General features: G+C 46.0%; 1 protein-coding gene across 2 annotated transcripts in view; it reads right to left on the reverse strand.

Moving 5' to 3' along the window:
- COG7 (component of oligomeric golgi complex 7) overlaps positions 1 to 19382 on the reverse strand; it is a 66770-nt gene extending 47388 nt beyond the window's left edge. Inside the window, exons 1-5 of one of the 2 annotated variants that reach the window (XM_074028152.1) lie at positions 19020 to 19382; positions 11707 to 11855; positions 10954 to 11070; positions 8040 to 8208; positions 320 to 441 (exon numbers count right to left, since the gene is read on the reverse strand). Coding sequence is in view for 1 of the 2 variants with exons in the window: in XM_005591462.5 (XP_005591519.3) it covers positions 8040 to 8208; positions 10954 to 11070; positions 11707 to 11855; positions 19020 to 19188 (604 nt within the window). In the remaining variant the exon portion in view is untranslated. The remainder of the gene's footprint in view (positions 1 to 319; positions 442 to 8039; positions 8209 to 10953; positions 11071 to 11706; positions 11856 to 19019) is intronic. The other variant, XM_005591462.5, reaches the window with a different exon arrangement.
- Positions 19383 to 19540: the final 158 nt, after the last annotated feature.

Raw genomic sequence — 19540 nt, forward strand, 5'->3', positions numbered from 1 at the left:
GAATTCATATTTTAACTTAATATTGACAGGTTAGTTATGTCTTTGAAAATTCCTACTTCGATTATACCCAATGGGAACTTTAAAAAAGCAAACACACTGAACTTCTACATGTCAACATATCTGGTGGTTTGAGGAATAAGTAAATAATTTGGGCCGGTCGCGGTGGCTCATGCCTGTAATCCCAGCACTTTGGGAGGCCAAGGCAGGCGGATCACCTGAGGTCAGGAGTTCGAGACCAGCCTGGCCAACATGGTGAAACCCCATCTATACTAAAAAAAAAAAAAAAAAAAAAAAAATAGCCGAGCGTGGTGGTGCACACCTGTAATCCCAGCTCCTTGAGAGGCTGAGGCAGGAGAATTGGTTGAACCCGGGAGGTGGAGGTTGCAGTGAGCCAAGATCGTGCCACTGCACTCCAGCCTGGCCGACAGAGCAAGACTCCATCTAAAACAAAACAAAACAAAACAAAACAAACATAAAATCAAATAATTTGGTAACTATCAGCATTCCACACATAACAATGGATTCTAAGACCCAAGTTATGGGCTTAATATCAAGTAGTTTCTTACACATTTCCCTAAGGGCAGAGGAAATGACTGGGCAAAGCACTTGCTTCCAGGCTCACCACTGGACAGACAGGAAGGAGGGTTTCCGTGCAGTCTCTGACTAGCGTGCACAGCAGCGCCACTTCTGGCTCCTGTCTGCCCCCTTCTGGCCAAAACGTACATGCCACAGCCTTAGAACTGTATCAAAAGGAAAGACAAAAAAAAAAACCCTGAGCTAACAGGTCCCCAAACTTCTTATATTTGCTTTGTTCCCCTTCACTTCTGGGAAGCCCATTAAACTGCTGTGAAGGAAATGTAACAGCAACCACTGTGGGACGCCCAGCTAAGCACTGGAGACCTGCCGGTGGAACTCGACTTAATGGGCAGAAATCCATGAGTTAGAAAACAAATACTTGCCTTTAAAATGCTTATTATTTTCATAAGAACACTTAAATAAATGAATCTTCCTGCTACATTTAAAATTATTCCATAGGCCAGGTGTGGTGGCTCACACCTATAATCCCAGCATTTTGGGAGGCTGAGGTGGGAGGACTGCTTGAGCCCAGGAGTTCAAAAATGTCCTAGGCAACACAGGACCCCTCTACAAAAAATAGAACATTAGCTGGGCGTGGTGCACACCTGTAAACCCAGGGAGGCTAAGCTGGGAGTATCACTTGAGCCCGGGAGGACAAGGCTGCAGTGAACCACTGCACTTCAGCCTGGGTGACAGAGCAAGATTCTAGCTCAAAACACAAAATTCTATAAATTGGGTTTGACCAGTGAGGGGCAAAAAAATGAATTAAAATAATTCTATAAAAAGTTGCTTCAGTGTATCAGCTGAATTCATTGGTTATATAAAATGAACTGGGCATGTATACTTGGCTATACCCACATTGTCACTTTAGGAGAGAGATGGGAAAGGGGAACATGTTGGGGATGAACAAATTTATCAGAGAATTCCCTTTAAAAACTATTAGATAGGCTGGGCGAGGTGGCTCAGAACTATAATCCGAGTACTTTGAGAGGCCGAAGTGGGCAGATCACTTGGGGTCAGGAGCTGGAGACCAGCCTGGCCAATATGGTGAAACCCCACCTCTACTAAAAATATAAAAAATTAACCAGGCAAGTGGTGGCGCACGCCTGTAATCCCAGCTACTCCAGAGGCTGAGGCGCTTGAACCCGGGAGGCGGAGGTTGCCGTGAGCCAAGATCACACCACTGCAGTCCAGCCTGGGCAACAGAGCGAGACTCCATCTCAAAAAAAAATAAAAAAGTAAAAACCGTTAGATAAAGAACCACCTCAGCCTTCTATGAAACATGGCTGATAATAAACAGCACATTGCCTGTGGGGCGGGGGGGAACCCTTCCTGATACTTGCCAAAATTAAGATTAATCGCTAAAAGAAAAACATCATTTTATCTGCATTGAAGCCAGGAAAATATCTGTACTACATACTTCAGAGAATCCCAACCAGATATCCAATCACTTCGGGCCACAATGGGCGAGGAAGCTGGTAAAAGTCTGGGTGGTAAGGGTGGCGCAGCACAGTACAAAGGGCCAAAGACTGGGGGCCAAGGGGGCTTAGAGGGGCTTGGGATGGAGGGCTGTTTCCTCCGCGGCTCAGCTGAGGAGGCAGCCCACTGGGCTCAAAAGCTCCATTTTCCCCTTCTGAATCCACGTCCTGCCTAGAGTCAAGCCTGATTCAAATTTGTGCACAAAAACTGTCAAAAAGTGCTTATCTCCAAAAGCAAACCCATGATGCTGAACCACCAGGCATCACTCAAATCCAGCACCAGTTCCCAGGAGCCAGCTCACTCCGAAGGAAACAAACAAAAAACCTTAAATGCATGGAGCCACCACCTCTCCATCGCCACTCCCACTCCCCCCACCCCACATAACTGGATGTAACCCCAACCAGAAAAGTGAGCTCTGTAGTAGCAACAAATTTACTAGAGAACGTGAGGAACCAAGCTCCTAGACGGCGACTTCCCAACCCCCCAGCTCCAGCCTTAGAATCCTGTGAACGAAGAAAAGACTCAAAATAAAGAATTAACAAATGGGGAAGACAGGGAATTAGAGGGCTGGAGATGAGTACTGAGGTCTTTCTAGGTAACTGAAGAGCACAGTGGAGAATGTAACTTTTCACTAAAGGAACGCTTTCAACAAAACCCAGGTAAACAAGGAAGGGCTTCCAAGGAAATTCCACTGTTTTTCAGTAAATACCATGCCCAGAACAAAAGCACTATCACACACAAACATGAATCAGTAGAAACAAAGAAAACTCCACCACAGTACCTATGCACTCAATAAATTGGACTGCAACAAAATTAAAAACTTGGGGCCTGGTGCTGTGGCTCACGCCTGTAATCCCAGCAATTGGGGAGGCTGAAGCAGGCGGATCACGAGATCAAGAGATTGAGACCATCCTGGCCAACATGGTGAAACTCCATCTCTACTAAAAATACAAAAATTAGCTGGGCGTGGTGGCACACGCCTGTAGTCCAAGCTACTCAGGAAGCTGAGGCAGGAGAATCGCTTGAACCCGGAAGGCAGAGGTTGCAGTGAGCCGAGATCACACCACTGCACTCCAGCCTGGAGACAGAGCAAGACTCCGTCTCCAATAAAAAAAAAAAAAAAAATTAAAAACTTGGGCATCAAAAGATTTCACCAATAAGAGAATGAAAAGACAATCCATGGAATGGAGGAAAATATTTGCAAGATATATTCAATAAAAGAATAATATCCAGAATATATGAAGAATTTCTACAACTCACCAGCAAAAAAACAAATAACCCAATATAGAATTGGGTAAAGGGCCAGGTACCCTGGCTTATGCCTGTAATCTCAGGACTTTGAGAGGTTGAGGAGGGAGGATTGTTTGAGCCCAGGAGTTTAAGACCAGCCTAAGCAGCATAGCAAGACCCTATCTTTACAAAAAACAAAAAATTAGCTGGGTATGGCGGTGCACACCTGTAGTCCCAGCTACGTGGGAGGCTGAGGTGGGAGGATCACTTGAGCTCGGGAGGTCAAAGCTGCAGTGAGCCATGATTGCACCACTGCATTCCAGCCTGGGTGACAGTGCAAGACCCTCTCTCACAAAACAACAAAACAAAACAAAAATGGGGAAAGGATTTGAATAGACATTTTTCCAAAAATATACAAAGAGTCAATAAGCAAATGAAAATACACTCAATATCATTAATCATTAGAGGAATGAAAATCAAAACCATAAGATACCATTTCATACTCATTAGTATGGCTATAATCCAAAAACACAAAAAATGACAAGGGTTCAAAAGGTGTGGAGAAACTGGAACTCTTGTGCATCGCTGGTGATAGTGTAAAATGGTGCAGTCGCTATGGAGAACAGTATGACAGTTACTTAAAAAATTAAACATCAGAATACCATGTGGGCCGGGTGTGGTGGCTCACACCTGTAATCCCAGCACTTTGGAAGGCCAAGACGGGCAGATCACTTGAGGCCAGGAGTTCGAGACCAGCCTGGCCAACATGGCGAAACCCCGACTCTACGAAACATACAAAAATTAGCTGGGTGTGGTGGTGCACACCTTTAATCCCAGCTACTCGGGAGGCTGAGGCACAAGAATCACTTGAATCTGGGAGGCAGAGATTACAGTGAGCCAAGATCATGCCACTGCACTCCAGCCTGGGCAACAGAGTTAAACTGTGTCTCCAAAAAAAAAAAAAAAAAAAAAAAAAAGATAAGCATATGATCCAGCAATTTCACTTCTGAGTAGATACCTAAAGGAATTGAAAGCTGGAACTCAAACAGACACTTTTACACCCATGATCATTGTAGCATTCTTCATAATAGCCAAAAGGTAGAAATAACCTACATGTCCATCAACAGATGGATAGAGAAAATGTGGTATATATATAAGATGGAATATTACTCAGCCTTAAGAAGAAAGGAAATTCTAACACATGCTACTCCATGGATGAGACTTGAAGATGTTATGCTAAGCCATAAAAGGAAAAATAGTATGTGAATCCATTTATAGGAGACATGTAGAGTAGTCAGATTCATAGGGACAGAAGTAGAATGATGATTGCTGGCAGGTGAGGGTAGGAGGAATGGACAGTTACTGTTTAATGGGTATGAAATTTCAGTTCAGAGATGAAGAAAGTTCTGGAGATGGAAGGTGGTGATGTTTGCACAGCAATGTGAATGTACTTAATGCCACTAAAATGCACACTTAAAAATTACTAAAATGGTAGATTTTGTTAAGTGTATTTTGCCACAATTTTTAATTTTTTTTTCTAAAAAATAGAGAACACTTCCAAAGATTTTCCCTAAGAAAGAGAAGAAAATTTTAGGCAATAATTTCTTCACTCTCAAATAAATTACATATCCTTTCTTTAATAGGATCTAAGGCTTCGGGAGGGTGAGATGTGACGATCGCTTTAGGCCAGGAGTTCAAGACCAACCTGGGCAATATAATGCAAGACCCCATCTATTAAAAAAAAAAAAGTAGGCTGGGCATGGTGGCTCACGCCTGTAAATACCTGCACTTCGGGAGGCCAAGGTGGGCAGATCACCTGAGGTCAGGAGTTCAAGACCAGCCTGGCCAACATGGTAAAACTCCATCTCCACTAAAAATACAAAAAATTAGCTGGGTGTGGTAGCACATGCCTGTAATCCCAGCTACTCGGGAGGTGAGGCAGGAGAATCACTTGAACCCAGGAGGCAGATATCATGCCACTGTACTCCACCCTGGGTGACAGAATGAGACTCCGTCTCAAAAAAAAAAAAAAGAATCTAAGGTATTACAATGAGATAAAAAGGGAGGTTGGCAGAGCTAAGGAAAAAAATTAGGAAGTAAATCATGACATAACAAAAATTAAAAATTAATTAGAAGAACAAAGATAACAAAACTTTTTATTTTTGAGACAAGGTCTCACTCTGTCACTCCTGGGCTCAAGCAATCCTTCTGCCCCAACCTCCCGAGTAGCTGAGACTACAAGCGTGCGCCACCATGCCTGGCTAATTTTTTATTTTTTGTAGCGACAGGGTCTTGCTATGCTACCTAGGTTTGTCTCAAACACCTGCGCTCAGGCGATCCTCCTGCCTTGACCTCCTAAAGTGCTGGGATTACAGGTGTGAGCCACTGCACACGGCAGAGAACAGATATTTTATTTTCAAAAATAAGTAGAGAGTTTATTTGGGTGAAGTTTGAGGACTGCATATCAGGGTCATGGATTCACGTTGCCCTGCATATATGCTCCAGAACAGACACTTTGGAAAACCCCATCAGCCAAATGAAAAACAAGCTTTAGAAAAACAACACAAGGGCCGGGTGCGGTGGCTCAAGCCTGCAATCCCAGCACTTTGGGAGGCTGAGACGGGCAGATCACGAGGTCAGGAGATCGAGACCATCCTGGCTAACACGGTGAAACCCCGTCTCTACTAAAAAATACAAAAAACTAGTCGGGCAAGGTGGTGGGCGCCTGTAGTCCCAGCTACTCGGGAGGCTGAGGCAGGAGAATGGCGTAAACCCGGGAGGCAGAGCTTGCAGTGAGCTGAGGTCCGGCCACTGCACTCCAGCCCGGGTGAGAGTGAGACTCTGTCTCAAAAAAAAAAAAAGAAAAAGAAAAACAACACAAGGCAGGAGGGGACTGAGAGGGAGTAGGCAAACATCCAAATGAAACCAGAGAAAATATGATATATACCGAGAGGGAAAAGGGAGAGCTAATGAACAGATAGTTGATGTTCTCAAACATCAATATAATAAAACAGAGAACAAATAAAACAGAAAAAAAAATTTTAAGGAAGGCAATTTTCTGTAAATGAAGATATGAATTAGTAGGTGAAAAGGGGTGACACTGGGTTCCTGGAAAAGTTAAAAATTTTCAAAACTGAAAAAGAACCTAGAGAAGTTACTAAACTACAAGGTAAAAGAATCTTATAAGCCATAGTTTGGCAAACTATGCGCCAGCAGGCCAAACTGCCATCTGTTTTTGTAAATGAAGTTTTACTTGGCCAGGCGTGGTGGCTCGCGCCTCTAATCCCAACACTTTGGGAGGCTGAGGTGGGCAGATCACTTGAGGTCAGGAGTTTAAGACCAGCCTGGACGACATGGTGAAACCCCATCTCTACTGAAAATATAAAAATTAGCCAGGTGTGGTGGCACACGTCTGTAATCCCAGCTACTCGGGAGACTGAGACAGGAAAGTTGCTTGAGCCTGGGAGGCGGAGGCTGCACTGAGCTGAGGTCACGCCACTGCACTCCAGCCTGGGGAACACAACGAGATTTCATCTCAAAAAAACAAAAACAAAAAAAAACACCGCAAAGCCCATCCATTTATGAGTGGGTTTTTGTGCCACAACTGCAGAGGTGTCTGTGAGAGAGGCCATATGGCCCCCAAATCCTAATATTTATGATCCAGCCCTTTACAAGAAATGTTTGTCAGTCCCTGTTATAACTATTTAGGAAAAAGAAACACAAGCTACATACATACAAAAAAAAATAGGAAGAAGAAACAGGCCAATCTCATACTTATCAGAATATAGAGGGAAATGCATTCACACTAGAAGACAGAATTCACAGAAGTAGCATTTCACCTTTTGTCTTTACAGAAGTATATTTGGCTGTTTTGTGAGACATTCTGGGGAAAAAGAAAAATAAAATAAATATAGATGGCAGAAGACAATGAAGAAGTCTGAAGGAGAAAGCATGTGGCCCAAGAATTCCAAAATCAGTTATTGCTTTCTACACGTAAATGCAATAGAAAGGCACTCCTGGCCAGGCGCAGTGGCTCACGTATGTTAATCCCAGCCCTTTGGGAGGCTGAGGCTAGTGGATCACCTGAGGTCAGGAGCTCGAGACCAGCCTGGCCAACATGGTGAAAGCCCATTTCTACTCAAAATACAAAAATTACCCGGGCGTGGCAGTGCACGCCTGTAATCCCAGCTACTTGGGAGGCTGAGGCAGGAGAATCGCTTGAACCCGGGAGGTAGAGGTTGCAGTGAGCCGAGATTCTACTACACTCTAGCCTTGGTGGCAGAGCAAGACTCCATCTCAAAAAAAAAAAAAAAAAAAATTACAGAGTTCCTTCTAATCTATATAATTCAATCACCATTAAGACATTCTAGGCCAGGCGCGGTGGCTCAAGCCTGTAATCCCAGCACTTTGGGAGGCCGAGACGGGCGGATCACGAGGTCAGGAGATTGAGACCATCCTGGCTAACACAGTGAAACCCCATCTCTACTAAAAATACAAAAACTTAGCCGGGCGAGGTGGCGGGCGCCTGTAGTCCCAGCTACTCGGGAGGCTGAGGCAGGAGAATGGCGTGAACCCGGGAGGCGGAGCTTGCAGTGAGCTGAGATCCGGCCACTGCACTCCAGCCTGGGTGACAGAGCGAGACTCCGTCTCAAAAAAAAAAAAAAAAAAAAAAAGACATTCTAAAAACTGAAGACTTACAAGGCCTTATCTTTACAGAGAGATCTACACAGAGATGAGAAGCAGCTAGCACTCACCTACAGCCTGAGAGGTGAATGCTGCTACAATCTGCGGACTGGCTAGGGCCTCCAGCCTGTTCTTCAGTGCCTCCAAGTGCACACACTTTTCTGAGTAGTCTGGTGTATCAACAAGCATCATTAAGCTGTTCTGCATACCTGTTAGCTTGGCAGAAATCACAGCTATGTCCTAGAAAAGACCAGAATAGAGGATATTTATTTATTTATTTATTTTATTTTTATTTTTTTTTTTTTTTGAGACAGAGTCTTGCTCTGTCGCCCGGGCTGGAGTGCAGTGGCCGGATCTCAGCTCACTGCAAGCTCCGCCTCCCGGGTTCACGCCATTCTCCTGCCTCAGCCTCCCGAGTAGCTGGGACTACAGGCGCCCACCACCGCGCCCGGCTAATTTTTTGTATTTTTTAGTAGAGACGGGGTTTCACCGTGTTAACCAGGATGGTCTCGATCCCCTGACCTCGTGATCCGCCCGTCTCGGCCTCCCAAAGTGCTGGGATTACAGGCTTGAGCCACCGCGCCCGGCCGAGGATATTTATTTTAAAAGATCCCTACTGCCTCAATTGGGAATAGATAAAATACATGAAAAGGCAACTCATCAAGCAAGAAAATGGGGCTGGGCATGGTGGTGGCTCATGCCTGTAATCCCAGCACTTTGGTAGATTGAGGCAAGAGGATCCCTTGAAGCCAGGAGTTCAAGGCCAGCCTGGTTAACACAGCAAGATCCAGTCTCTACAAACAGTAAAAATTAGCTGGGTGTGGTGGTGTGCACCTGTAGTCCCAGCTACTCAGGAAGTTAAAGCAGGAGGATCACTTGAGCCTGGAAGGTGGAGACTGCAGTTAGCCCAAGATCACACCACTGCACTCCAGCATGGGCAACAAAGACCCTGTCTCAAAAAAAAAAAACCCAAAAAACTGTACTCAAACAAATGCAGATTAAATTAAACAAGAAAGTGCCATTTTCCTGCTAACAAATTGGAAAAGTGTTTGAAAAATCATAATAGGAATTGTTAGTGAGGGTACAAAGAAAAAAGACCATCTGTCTGGTATCATAAATTTAAATTTATACTGTCTTTCTGGAAGGCTATTTAGCAATATGTGCTAAGAGTTTTAAAAACATTCACATCCAGGCAGGGCACAGTGGCTTACACCTAAAAATCCCAGCATTTCCAGAGGCTGAGGCAGGAGGATTGCATGAGGCCAGGAGTTCGAGACCAGCCTGACCAATATAGCAAGACCTTGTCTTTACAAAACATTTTAAGAAACTGGCCAGGCAGCCAGGCGGGGTGGCTCACGCCTGGAATCCCAGCACTTTGGGAGGCCGAGGCCGAAGGATCACCTGAGGTCAGGAGTTTGAGACCAGCCTGGCCCACATGGTGAAACTCTGTCTCTGCTAAAAATATAAAAATTAGCCAGGTGTGGTGGCACCCACCCATAATCTCAGCTACTCGGGAGGCTGAGGCAAGAGAATCACTTGAACCCAGAAGGCAGAGGTTTGCAGTGAGCCGAGATCATGCCACTGGACTCCAGCCTGGGCGACAGAGCAAGACTCTGTCTCAAAAATAAATAAAAATAGATATATTGTTGAATGAAAAAACAAACTGCAAAGCAGTGTTCACAATGAGCTTTGTGAGAAAAAAGGGGCAGGGAACATAAATATGCATGTGAGTATCTGGAAGGATGTGCATAAAGCTGGTAACAGGGCTAGTCTGTACAAGAAAAATTGGCCCCTGGCCGGGCGTAGTGACTCACGCCTGGAATCCCTGCACTTTGGGAGGCCGAGGAGGGCAGATCACCTGAGGTCAGTAGTTCAAGACCAGCCTGGCCAACATGGTGAAACTCCGTCTCTACTAAAAATACAAAAATTAGCTGGGCATGGTAGTGCGCGCCTATAATCCCAAGTACACAGGAGGCTGAGGCAGGAGAATCACTTGAACCTAGGAGGTGGAGGCATCATGCCACTGTACTCCAGCCTGAGCTTCAGAATGAGACTCCGTTTCAAAAGAAAAAAAAAAACTAAAATTCAAGGATTAAGGTGGGGATCAGGGTTAGGAAAAAAACTTATTTTGCAGTTTATTCATGTTTAATAAATTTGTTCCCATGTGCATTTGTAACTTTTTTAAAAAATTGACTGATAAATCATTCATTTTGCTTTATAATTGAGTAAGAGTTCTTCATAAGACATCATCTTACTTCATCCTTATATCCCAGGTCGAAAATATTACTATTTTCCACACCTGGCAGCCTCAGAAGGGGTCAATAACCCACCAAGTCCCCATGGTATATAAGGCTCCCCACTCCCCATGTTCCACCCTCTCATTCATTTACCCCCATCCTTCTCTGCCTGTGCTGGTTTTTCTTTTTTTCTTTTTTCTTTTTTTTTGAGACAGGGTCTTGCTCTGTCCCTCAGCACAGTGGTATGATCATAGTTTACTGTAGCCTTCAACTCCTGGGCTCAAGAGATCCTCCCGCCTCAGCCTCCTGAGTAGTTGGAACTACAAGTGTGCAGCACCATACTTCGCTAATTTTTTAAAATTTTTTTGTAGAGATGGGGGTCTCATTATGTTGCCCAGGCTGGTCTCAAACTCCTCCTCAAGTGATCCTCCCACCTCAGCATCCCAAAGAGCTGGGATTCCAGGCATGAGCTACTGTGCCTGGTGCCTGTACATCTTTATCGAGACTTCTCCTGAACTCACTCTGTGACTAAGAGGCTTCAGTCACACAGACGGTGCAAGCTAAAGAGGCTGGAAACACACCGAGCAGCTTCAGATCTTCCCCACCCAGAGTCTGAAGGTTTCTGAATGCTGCTACTGGCTGTCAACTCTCCCTTACAGTTTCAACGAATGCTATCTCTTTTGCTTTCTCCAAACCTCAAGTTCTTGCTTAAATACTTTTCATAACATCCCCTAAACAAGAAACCTACCTGAGTCTTAAACGTCTCCTCAATATCAGCGCTCAACGTGCTCCACTTATCTGCTTCCTGAAGAGATTCGGCAGCAAGTTGCATTCTGGACTTCACCTGGTCAATTTCTACCAACACCTGAAAGAGACGTGAGGGGTGAAAAATGAAGGGGTAGGCCCTTTTTCTCCATCTGCCACCAGGGACTTGAAATGTAAGTATGGTGGCTTGCTCCTGTCTTTAGGGAGCTTCTGTCTCCCAAAACACCAATCATCTGGCTAAATTTATTCAGCAGTGCTGAAGAGATGAATCAGCTGAAAGACCCAAGCAAAAGCATAGTTTCGGGGGGCCGGGCACAGTGGCTCATGCCTGTAATCCCAGCACTTTGGGAGGCCGAGATGAGAGGATCACTTGAGACCAGGAGTTCGAGACCAGCCTCGGCAACATGGTGAAACCCTGTCTCTACTAAAAATACAAAAATCAGTCAGGCATGGTGTTGCACGTCTGTGATCCCAGCTACTCAGAAGGCTGAGGCACGAGAATCACTTGAACCTGGGAGGTGGAGGTTGCCGTGAGCCGAGATCACACCACTGTACTGCAGCCTGCACTCCAGCAACAGAGCGAGACTCTGTCTCAAAAAAAAGAGCATAGTTTGAGTGCTGGGCAGAATCTTGAGTGATGGCTGGCCTCCCAAAACACCGTGCTGTTCTAAACCCTCTACGAGAGTGACCACCTTCCCAAAACAAGAATCACCATTTACGACAGGAGCCAAAATACCTGCATGGATTGAGATGTATCCTGTTCAAATTTTTTAATGTCCTCCTTGACAAGAATCATCTGTTCCTTCAGGAAAGATGCCTCCTGTTTTAGGGCTTCAACATCACGGAGCACTTTGGGCATGTTCTGGAGAGCTTGGTGACTTGTTTCTGTAGTTAAAAAAAAAAAAAAAATCAAGAACAGCGATAGCCACAAAAGGTGAAAGCTGGACCAGTCACCAGTAAAAAATAGAAAACAAATCAGACAACAGAAAGGAAACACACGACCAACCAGTTTTTGGAGCCTGTAGAAAATATGGGGCAGGAGACGAGATGGGTAGTGAGGTGGCCCCTGCCAGGATCACATCCCCAGACTGATGGGAAAGGGCCTTTGATTTCACAAGGAATGAACAATCAACCTGTCCCAACACCAGCTTGCCACCACCAATGAAATCATAACGCCATTTGCAAGAAGGCATGCCCCAGGAGCTTTGCATACACTGTTTTACTTAATGTCCATGGCTGTCAGTAGCAGCCACTTCCTACTGATAAGAAAACTCAGAGAGGTTAAAGCAACTTGCCCAGGATCTTACAGAGCTAAAACTAAGCCTCACATGGGTCTGGCCCCAATGCCTGCTTTCCACGGTCTTTTTTTTTTTTTTTTTTTTATAGAGTTTCACTGTGTCACCCAAGCTGGAGTGCAGTGGTGCAATTTCAGCTCACTGCAACCTCTGCCTGCAGGGTTCAAGTGATTCTCCTGCCTCAGCCTCCCGAGTAGCTGGGATTACAGGCGCCCGCCACCACATCTGGCTAATTTTTTGTATTTTTAGTAAAGATTGGGTAGAGACTGGGTTTCACCATGTTGGCCAGGTCACAAACTCCTGACCTCAGGTGATCCACAAGCCTCGGCCTCCCAAAGTGCTGGGAAAACAGGTGTGGCCACCACGCCTGGCCTATTTTAAAATTATTTTTGATACAGGGTCTCACTCGGTTGCCCAGACTGGAGTGCAGTGGCGAAATCACAGCTCAACCTCCTGGCTGCAACCTCACCCTCCTGGTCTCAGGTGACCCTCCCACTTCAGTCTCCCGAGTAGCTACAGGCACACACCACCAGGACTGAATAATTTTTATATATTTGGTAGAGACAGAGTTTCGCCATGTCGCCCAGGTTGGTCTCAAACTCTTGGGCTCAAGGGATCTGCCTGGCTAGACCTCCCAAAATGCTGGGGTTACAAGTGTGAGCCACAACGTCAAGCCTAAAAATATCTTAAATCTACCCATTACTCATCATCTTCACCGCCATCACCCCAGTTGAAGCCACTATCATCTCTTTTCTGGACCTCAGCAATAGCCTCCTGAACCATGTTACTCCGCTGCTTAAAAATCCTACAATGCCTTATTTTAAAATTAAATTTGAACTCTATTTATTTATTTATTGGGACAGAGTCTCCCTCTGTCACCCAGACTGGAGTGCAGTGGCACAATCTCAGCTCACTGCAACCTCTGCCTCCTAGGTTCAAGCGATTCTCCTGCCTCAGCTTCCCAAGTAGCTGGCATTACAGTTGTGTACCACCATGTCCAGCTAATTTTTATATTTTTAGTAGAGATGGGGTTTTGCTGCGTAGGTCACGCTAGTCTCAAACTCCTGGTTTCGGGTGATCCACCCACCTCGGCCTCCCAAAGTGCTGGGATTATAGGCATGAGCCACTGCACCCGGCCTTAAATTCAAACTCTTTAATGTGACACTGAAATCCCTGCATAGCACTCTAACCTGGGTGACAGAACAAGACCCTGTTTCTTAAAAATAAAGAAATAAAATAAAATCCCTGGCCAGGTGTGGTGGCTCACGCCTGTAATCCCAGCAGTTTGGGAGGCCGAGGCAGGCAGATCATGAGGTCAAGAGATCAAGGCCATCCTAGCCAACGTGGTGAAACCTTGTCTCTACTAAAAATATAAAAATGAGCTAGGCATGGTGGTGCGCACCTGTAATCCCAGCTACTCAGGAGGCTGAGGCAGGAGAATCACTTGAACCTGGGAAGTGGAGGTTGCAGTGAGTCAAGATTGCACCACTGCGCTCCAGCCTGGCGACAGAGTGAGACTCTGTCTCAAAAATAAATAAATACATAAAAATAAAAATAAAATCCCTGCATAACGTGGCCCCTGTGGACCTCTCCAATCCAACACTGGGTCTTGTTCAACAGTGTGTTTTTAGAACCTAGAAAAGAGTTTGTGCCCAATAAAAATTTCTTGACTGACTAAATGAAGAAATCAGTCCTCCAATTTGGGGTCCTCAACATGTGCTTGAACAGCTACAATCAACTTTCTTCATCACAGACTTGGGCCCTTGTCTCATCTTGCATAAAAATAAATGACGCTTTAAACCTATGAAGGCTACCTGCTGCCTAAGAAATAAAAGCCAAACTCGAAGAATTGCTAGAAAGGTCTTTCGCAGGCTGATCCCAATCTCTTTATCTACCTCATCTTCAGTTACATTTCCCCTACAAAAGTGTGATTCTCTAATAATAACACTACTAATTATCTTGTCTCACTCTGTCCCCCAAACTGGAGTGCAGTGGTGCAATCCTAGCTCACTGCAGCTTCGAACTTCTAGGCTCAAGCAATCCTCCAGAGTAGCTGGACTACAAGCATGAACCACCATGCTGGCTAGTTTTTTAGTATTTTGTAGAGACAGGGTCTTGCTCCGTTATCTAGGCTGGTCTGGAACTCCTGGCCTCAAGCAATGCTCCCACTTCAGCTTCCCAAAGCACTGAGATCACACCCAGACTGTTTACTGATATTATTCATGCAGCTCTTTTTGAACTTCTCACCTTTCCCTGGATTACGCCTTCTTATAGCCACACTCCTGTGTATATGTTACTCTCTCTCTCTAATACCAAGGAAGTAGTGAAATATGATGGTTAAGGGCCTGGGCTCTGGAACCAACTGTCTGGGTTCAGTCCAGGCTCCCCATTCATTAGGAACATGATGCTGAGCAAGTTACTTAACTTCTCTCAACCTCAGTTTCTACAAGTCTATAGTGGGCGTAATAACTGTGCCTACCTCTAAGGATAACTGTCAGGTTTAAATTAAATAACCATGCTCAAAAGCAGGTACTGTTCACATTTAGGCCAGGACAATTCTTCATTGTGCAGGATTGTACCAAGCACTGCAGGACATTAAGCATCACTGGGTCCTCCCACTGAATGTCCTATATCTGAATGTCACTGCAACGTTCCCCACTACTGCGACAACTGAAAAAGCTCCCACAGGCCAGGCGCAATGGCTCATGCCTGTAATCCCAGCACTTTGGGAGGCTGAGGCGGGCGGATCACCTGAGGTCAGGAGCTCGAGACCAGCCTGACCAACACGGAGAAATCTCGTCTCTACTAAAAATACAAAATTAGCCAGGCATGGTGGCACATGCCTGTAAACCCAGCTACTCGGGTGGCTGAGGCAGGAGAATTGCTTAAACCCGGGAGGCCGAGGTTGCAGTGAGCCGAGATCACGCCATTGCACTCCAGCCTAGGCAACAAGAGTGAAACTCCATCTCAAAAAGAAAAAAGAAAAAAAAGCTCCCACCAATTTCCAAATATTCCCTGTTCCTGAGGACAGGAACAAGGATAAGGGGAGGTGAGGAGGGCATTGCAACCCATGTTTGAGAATCACTTGGTTAATACATATAGAGCACTAAAAAGAGTGTCTGACATGTACCAAACTTTGTATATGTGCTATTGTACTATTATTATTATTATTATTATTATGTTTGAGACAGTGTCTCGCTCTGTCACCCAAGCTAGAGTGCAGTGGTGGGATCTCTGCTCACTGCAACCTCTGCCTCCTGGGTTCAAGTGATTCTCCTGACTTAGTCTCCCGAGTATCTGGGACTACAGCGTATGTCACCACACCCACCTCTAATTTTGTATATTTAGTAGAGATGGGGCTTCACCATGTTGGCCAGGCTGGTCTCAAACTCTCAACCTCAGGAGATTCACACACCTCGGCCTTCCAAAGTGCTGGGATTACAGGCACAAGCCACTGTGCCCAGCCAATTTGCCATTATATTATTATTAATGTCCTTTCCTCTTTGTCCTACAAAGTTTTCCTTCAAAGTCTAACACAAGGGAAGTGCTTTACGATTCTCCTAAACAAGACGTAACTGCACCCTCCTGCCAGCTCTCACAACTCCAGATTCTATTCTGAGTAAAGCCACCCCTCACTGTAATTTACCGTGTTTCTATCTTCCCCATAGGCAGCAAGCTCCAGCAAGATAAACTTTTCCTCCCCACTGCCCATTTCTGGACACATGCATAGTTGATGCTCAATAATTAGTAAAAGATGCAAGGTACAATAAAGAATATGGGCTGGGGATCACGAGGTCAGAAGATCAAGACCATCCTGGCTAACATGGTCAAACCCCGTCTCTACTAAAAATACAAAACATTAGCTGGGCGTGGTAGCCTGTAGTCCCAGCTACTTGGAAGGCTGAGGCAGGAGAATGGTGTGAACCCAGGAGGCGGAGCTTGCAGTGAGCCGAGATTGTGCCACCGCACTCCAGCCTGGGCAACAGAGTGAGGCTCTGTCTCAAAAAAAAAAAGAATATGGGCTGGGCGTGGTGGCTCACACCCGTAATCCCAGCACTTTGGGAGGCAAAGGCTGGAGGATCGCCTGAGCTCAGGAGTTTGAGACCAGCTTGGACAATATAGTGAGACCCCATCTCTACAAAAAAATCAAAAAATAAGCTTGGCATGGTAGCACATGCCTGTGGTCCCAGTTATTTAGGAGGCCGAGGCAGGAGAATTCATTGAGCCCGAGAGGTGAAGTTGCAGTGAGCACTGATCACACCACTGCACTGTGGCCTGGTTGACAAAGTGAGATCCTGAAAAAAAAAAAAAAAAAAGGAAGGAAAGAAGAAAGGAGAGAGAGAGAGAAAGAGAAAGAGAGAAAGAAAGAAAGAGAAAGAAAGAAAGAAAGAAAGAAAGAAAGAAAGAAAGAAAGAAAGAAAGAAAGAAAGAAAGAAAGAAAAGAAAGAAAGAAAGAAAGAGAAAGACAGAGAGAGAGAAAGAAAGAAAGAAAACAATCTGCAGTGAAATAAAGCCCCCTCCCTACCTTTTCTTAAACAATGGGCACATATGGCCGGGCGCAGTGGCTCATGTCTGTAATCCCAGCACTTTGGGAGGCCGAGGCGGGTGGATCACTTGAGGTCAGGAGTTTGAGACCAGTCTGGCCAACATGATGAAACCCTGTCTCTACTAAAAATAAAAAATTAGCCCGGTGTGGTGGCAGCCGCCTGCAATCCCAGCTACTCAGGAGGTCGAGGCAGGAGAATCACTTCAAACCAGGAGGCGGAGGTTGCAGTGAGCTGAGATGGTGCCACTGCACTCCAGCCAGGGGGATAGAGCGAGACTTTGTCTCAAACAAACAAACAAACAAACAAACAAAAATGGGAACATCTCTTGGACCATCCACTCCCAGTGGAAGCAGTCTGTTTGGTCTTTCCATCTGAGCCTAAGAGAGAGACTTGTGTGCAGTATGTACTGAGTCAACACACAGTGAATAAAAGTCAAGTCGAGGCGTTATATGAAATGGTTGCCAGTGCATGTTATTTTTTATAATTTAACTTATCCTCAAAAAATGGTTTAGGCCAGGTGTGGTGGCTCACACTAGTAATCCTAGCACTTTGGGAAGCCAAGATGGGAGGATCACTTGAGGTCAGAAATTTGAGATCAACCTGGGCAACATAGTGCGACCTTGTCTCTAAAAACAATTTCATTTTTTTTTAATTAGCCAGGCAAGGGGGCACATGCCTATAGTCCCAGTTACTTGGGAGGCTAAGGCGAGAGGATTGCTTGAACCCAGAGTTTGAGGCTGCAGTGAGCTATGATGGTATCGCTGCATTCCAGCTTGGGCAGCAAAATGAGGAATGAGACTCTGTCTCAAAAAAAAAATGGTTTAAGTCTCTACTGAGACCAGCCTATCTTCCTCAGCTGACATAAAATCCACCAAAACAATGTTTTCCAGATCTGTGTCATTCCCTTACACCTATACTATAATATTTTTTTCCAGATATAAGGATCTGTTGGCTATTCCTTCATACTCTCAAAATTCACTTTTTTTTTTCTTTTTACGTTTATTGTTTGGTACAAAAACAGGCTGCCTAACTCTTTGAATAAACATCTCATAGACTCGTGCTCCTAGATTACAAAAAGTCAAAGCCAATTTCTTTGACACTGGGCCCTTGACTCTGACATTCAAGTCACCATAACAGAAACCGGAGCTGTTCTATCTTACATTCTGGAAGGTGCCTCAACAAGACATGTTAAGAACTGGTTAAAACTTGTAGCATTTAAAAAGATCCATCTTGTCTTCCAATGCCTATGGATAATAACAAAAAGGGAATCCCAGAGATCTACTATTGAGTTAGAGAAGGACAACTGCAATAAGATCCACTCTTTTAAGTTCCAAAAGGAAACTTGAGGCCAGATGTGGTGGCTCACAGGTATAATCACCAGCACTTTGGGAGGCCAAGACTGGAAAACCCATTGTGCCCAGGAATTTGAATTTGAGACCAGCCTGGGAAACACAGTGAGATCCCATCTCTACATTTTTTTTTTTTTTTTTTTTTTTTTGAGACGGAGTCTCACGCTGTTGCCCAGGCTGGAGTGCAGTGGCGCGATCTCGGCTCACTGCAAGCTCCGCCTCCTGGGTTCACGCCATTCTCCTGCCTCAGCCTCCTGAGTAGCTAGGACTACAGGCGCCCGCCACCGCGCCCGGCTAATTTTTTGTATTTTTAGTAGAGACGGGGTTTCACTGTGGTCTCGATCTCCTGACCTTGTGATCCGCCCGCCTCGGCCTCCCAAAGTGCTGGGATTACAGGCTTGAGCCACCGCGCCCGGCCTTTTTTTTTTTTTTTTAAACAAAATTTGCAGGCGTGGTGGCTCTTGCCTGTAGTCCCAGCGACTCAGGTGGCGAAAGGATCGCTTGAGTGCAGGAGTTCGAGGCTGCAGTGAGCTATGATCGAGCCACTGCACTCCAGCCTGGGCAACAGAACGAGACCCTGTTTCAAAAGAAAAAACAGAAAGAAAGAAAAGAAAAAGGAAACTTATAGCCCAGCCAGAGGAGGAAAAGCAACACCCAAAATTAGCAAGTGGACAAGACAGCCCGGCCCCCAGCTGAGACTCCCGCTGATGTGATCAGGACTTCGGGGCTTGTTCTCTCGCCGAGGGTATTTGCTGTCCATGCGTGCACCGCCCACCCGAGTGCCCCACGCAAGTTCGGTGACCTCTGCCCAGCCAAGAGCAGGGGAGGGTCCCGCGGCCAGGGCCCCGCGCGGCTCACCCTCCACGGCGTGGTTCACCTCTTGGATGAACAGCTGCAGCTTCATCACCAGGGTGGCTGCGTGGCCATCCGCCTTCCCGGACGCCGCCTCCTTGGAGCCGGCCCTGAAGGCCGCATTGATCCACTCCTTCACGTCGAAGTCGTCTGCCAGGAACTTGGAGAAGTCCATGGCGGCACTGTCTAAGGCCTGGCGTCCAGGACTTAAGAGTTGGCTTCGGGCGGCAACGGGGATGCAGAAGCGAGCGAGCCTGAGAGAGCACCGAGGCTGGCCTCCGAGGGAACCCCAGAAACCCCAGGACCGGTAACTTGCCCCTTTGCGCTTCTCTGTTCAGCCCAGTCAGGCTGCGGCTGGGAATGACCCTCGCCGCCCGCCGTTCTTCTTCCGGAAATCGTTGGCTGTTACCATAGCGACTGCGGGCGTCCGGAGCGCTGAGCAGGGCTGGTTGTGGGAAGAACGCCCCGGACTGAGAGCTCCCGGCACCGACAAACATCCCACGTCAGCTACCTTTTGCCGAGGACTA

This window comes from Macaca fascicularis, chromosome 20, assembly GCF_037993035.2.
Source record: "Macaca fascicularis isolate 582-1 chromosome 20, T2T-MFA8v1.1".
Lineage (NCBI taxonomy): Eukaryota > Metazoa > Chordata > Mammalia > Primates > Cercopithecidae > Macaca > Macaca fascicularis.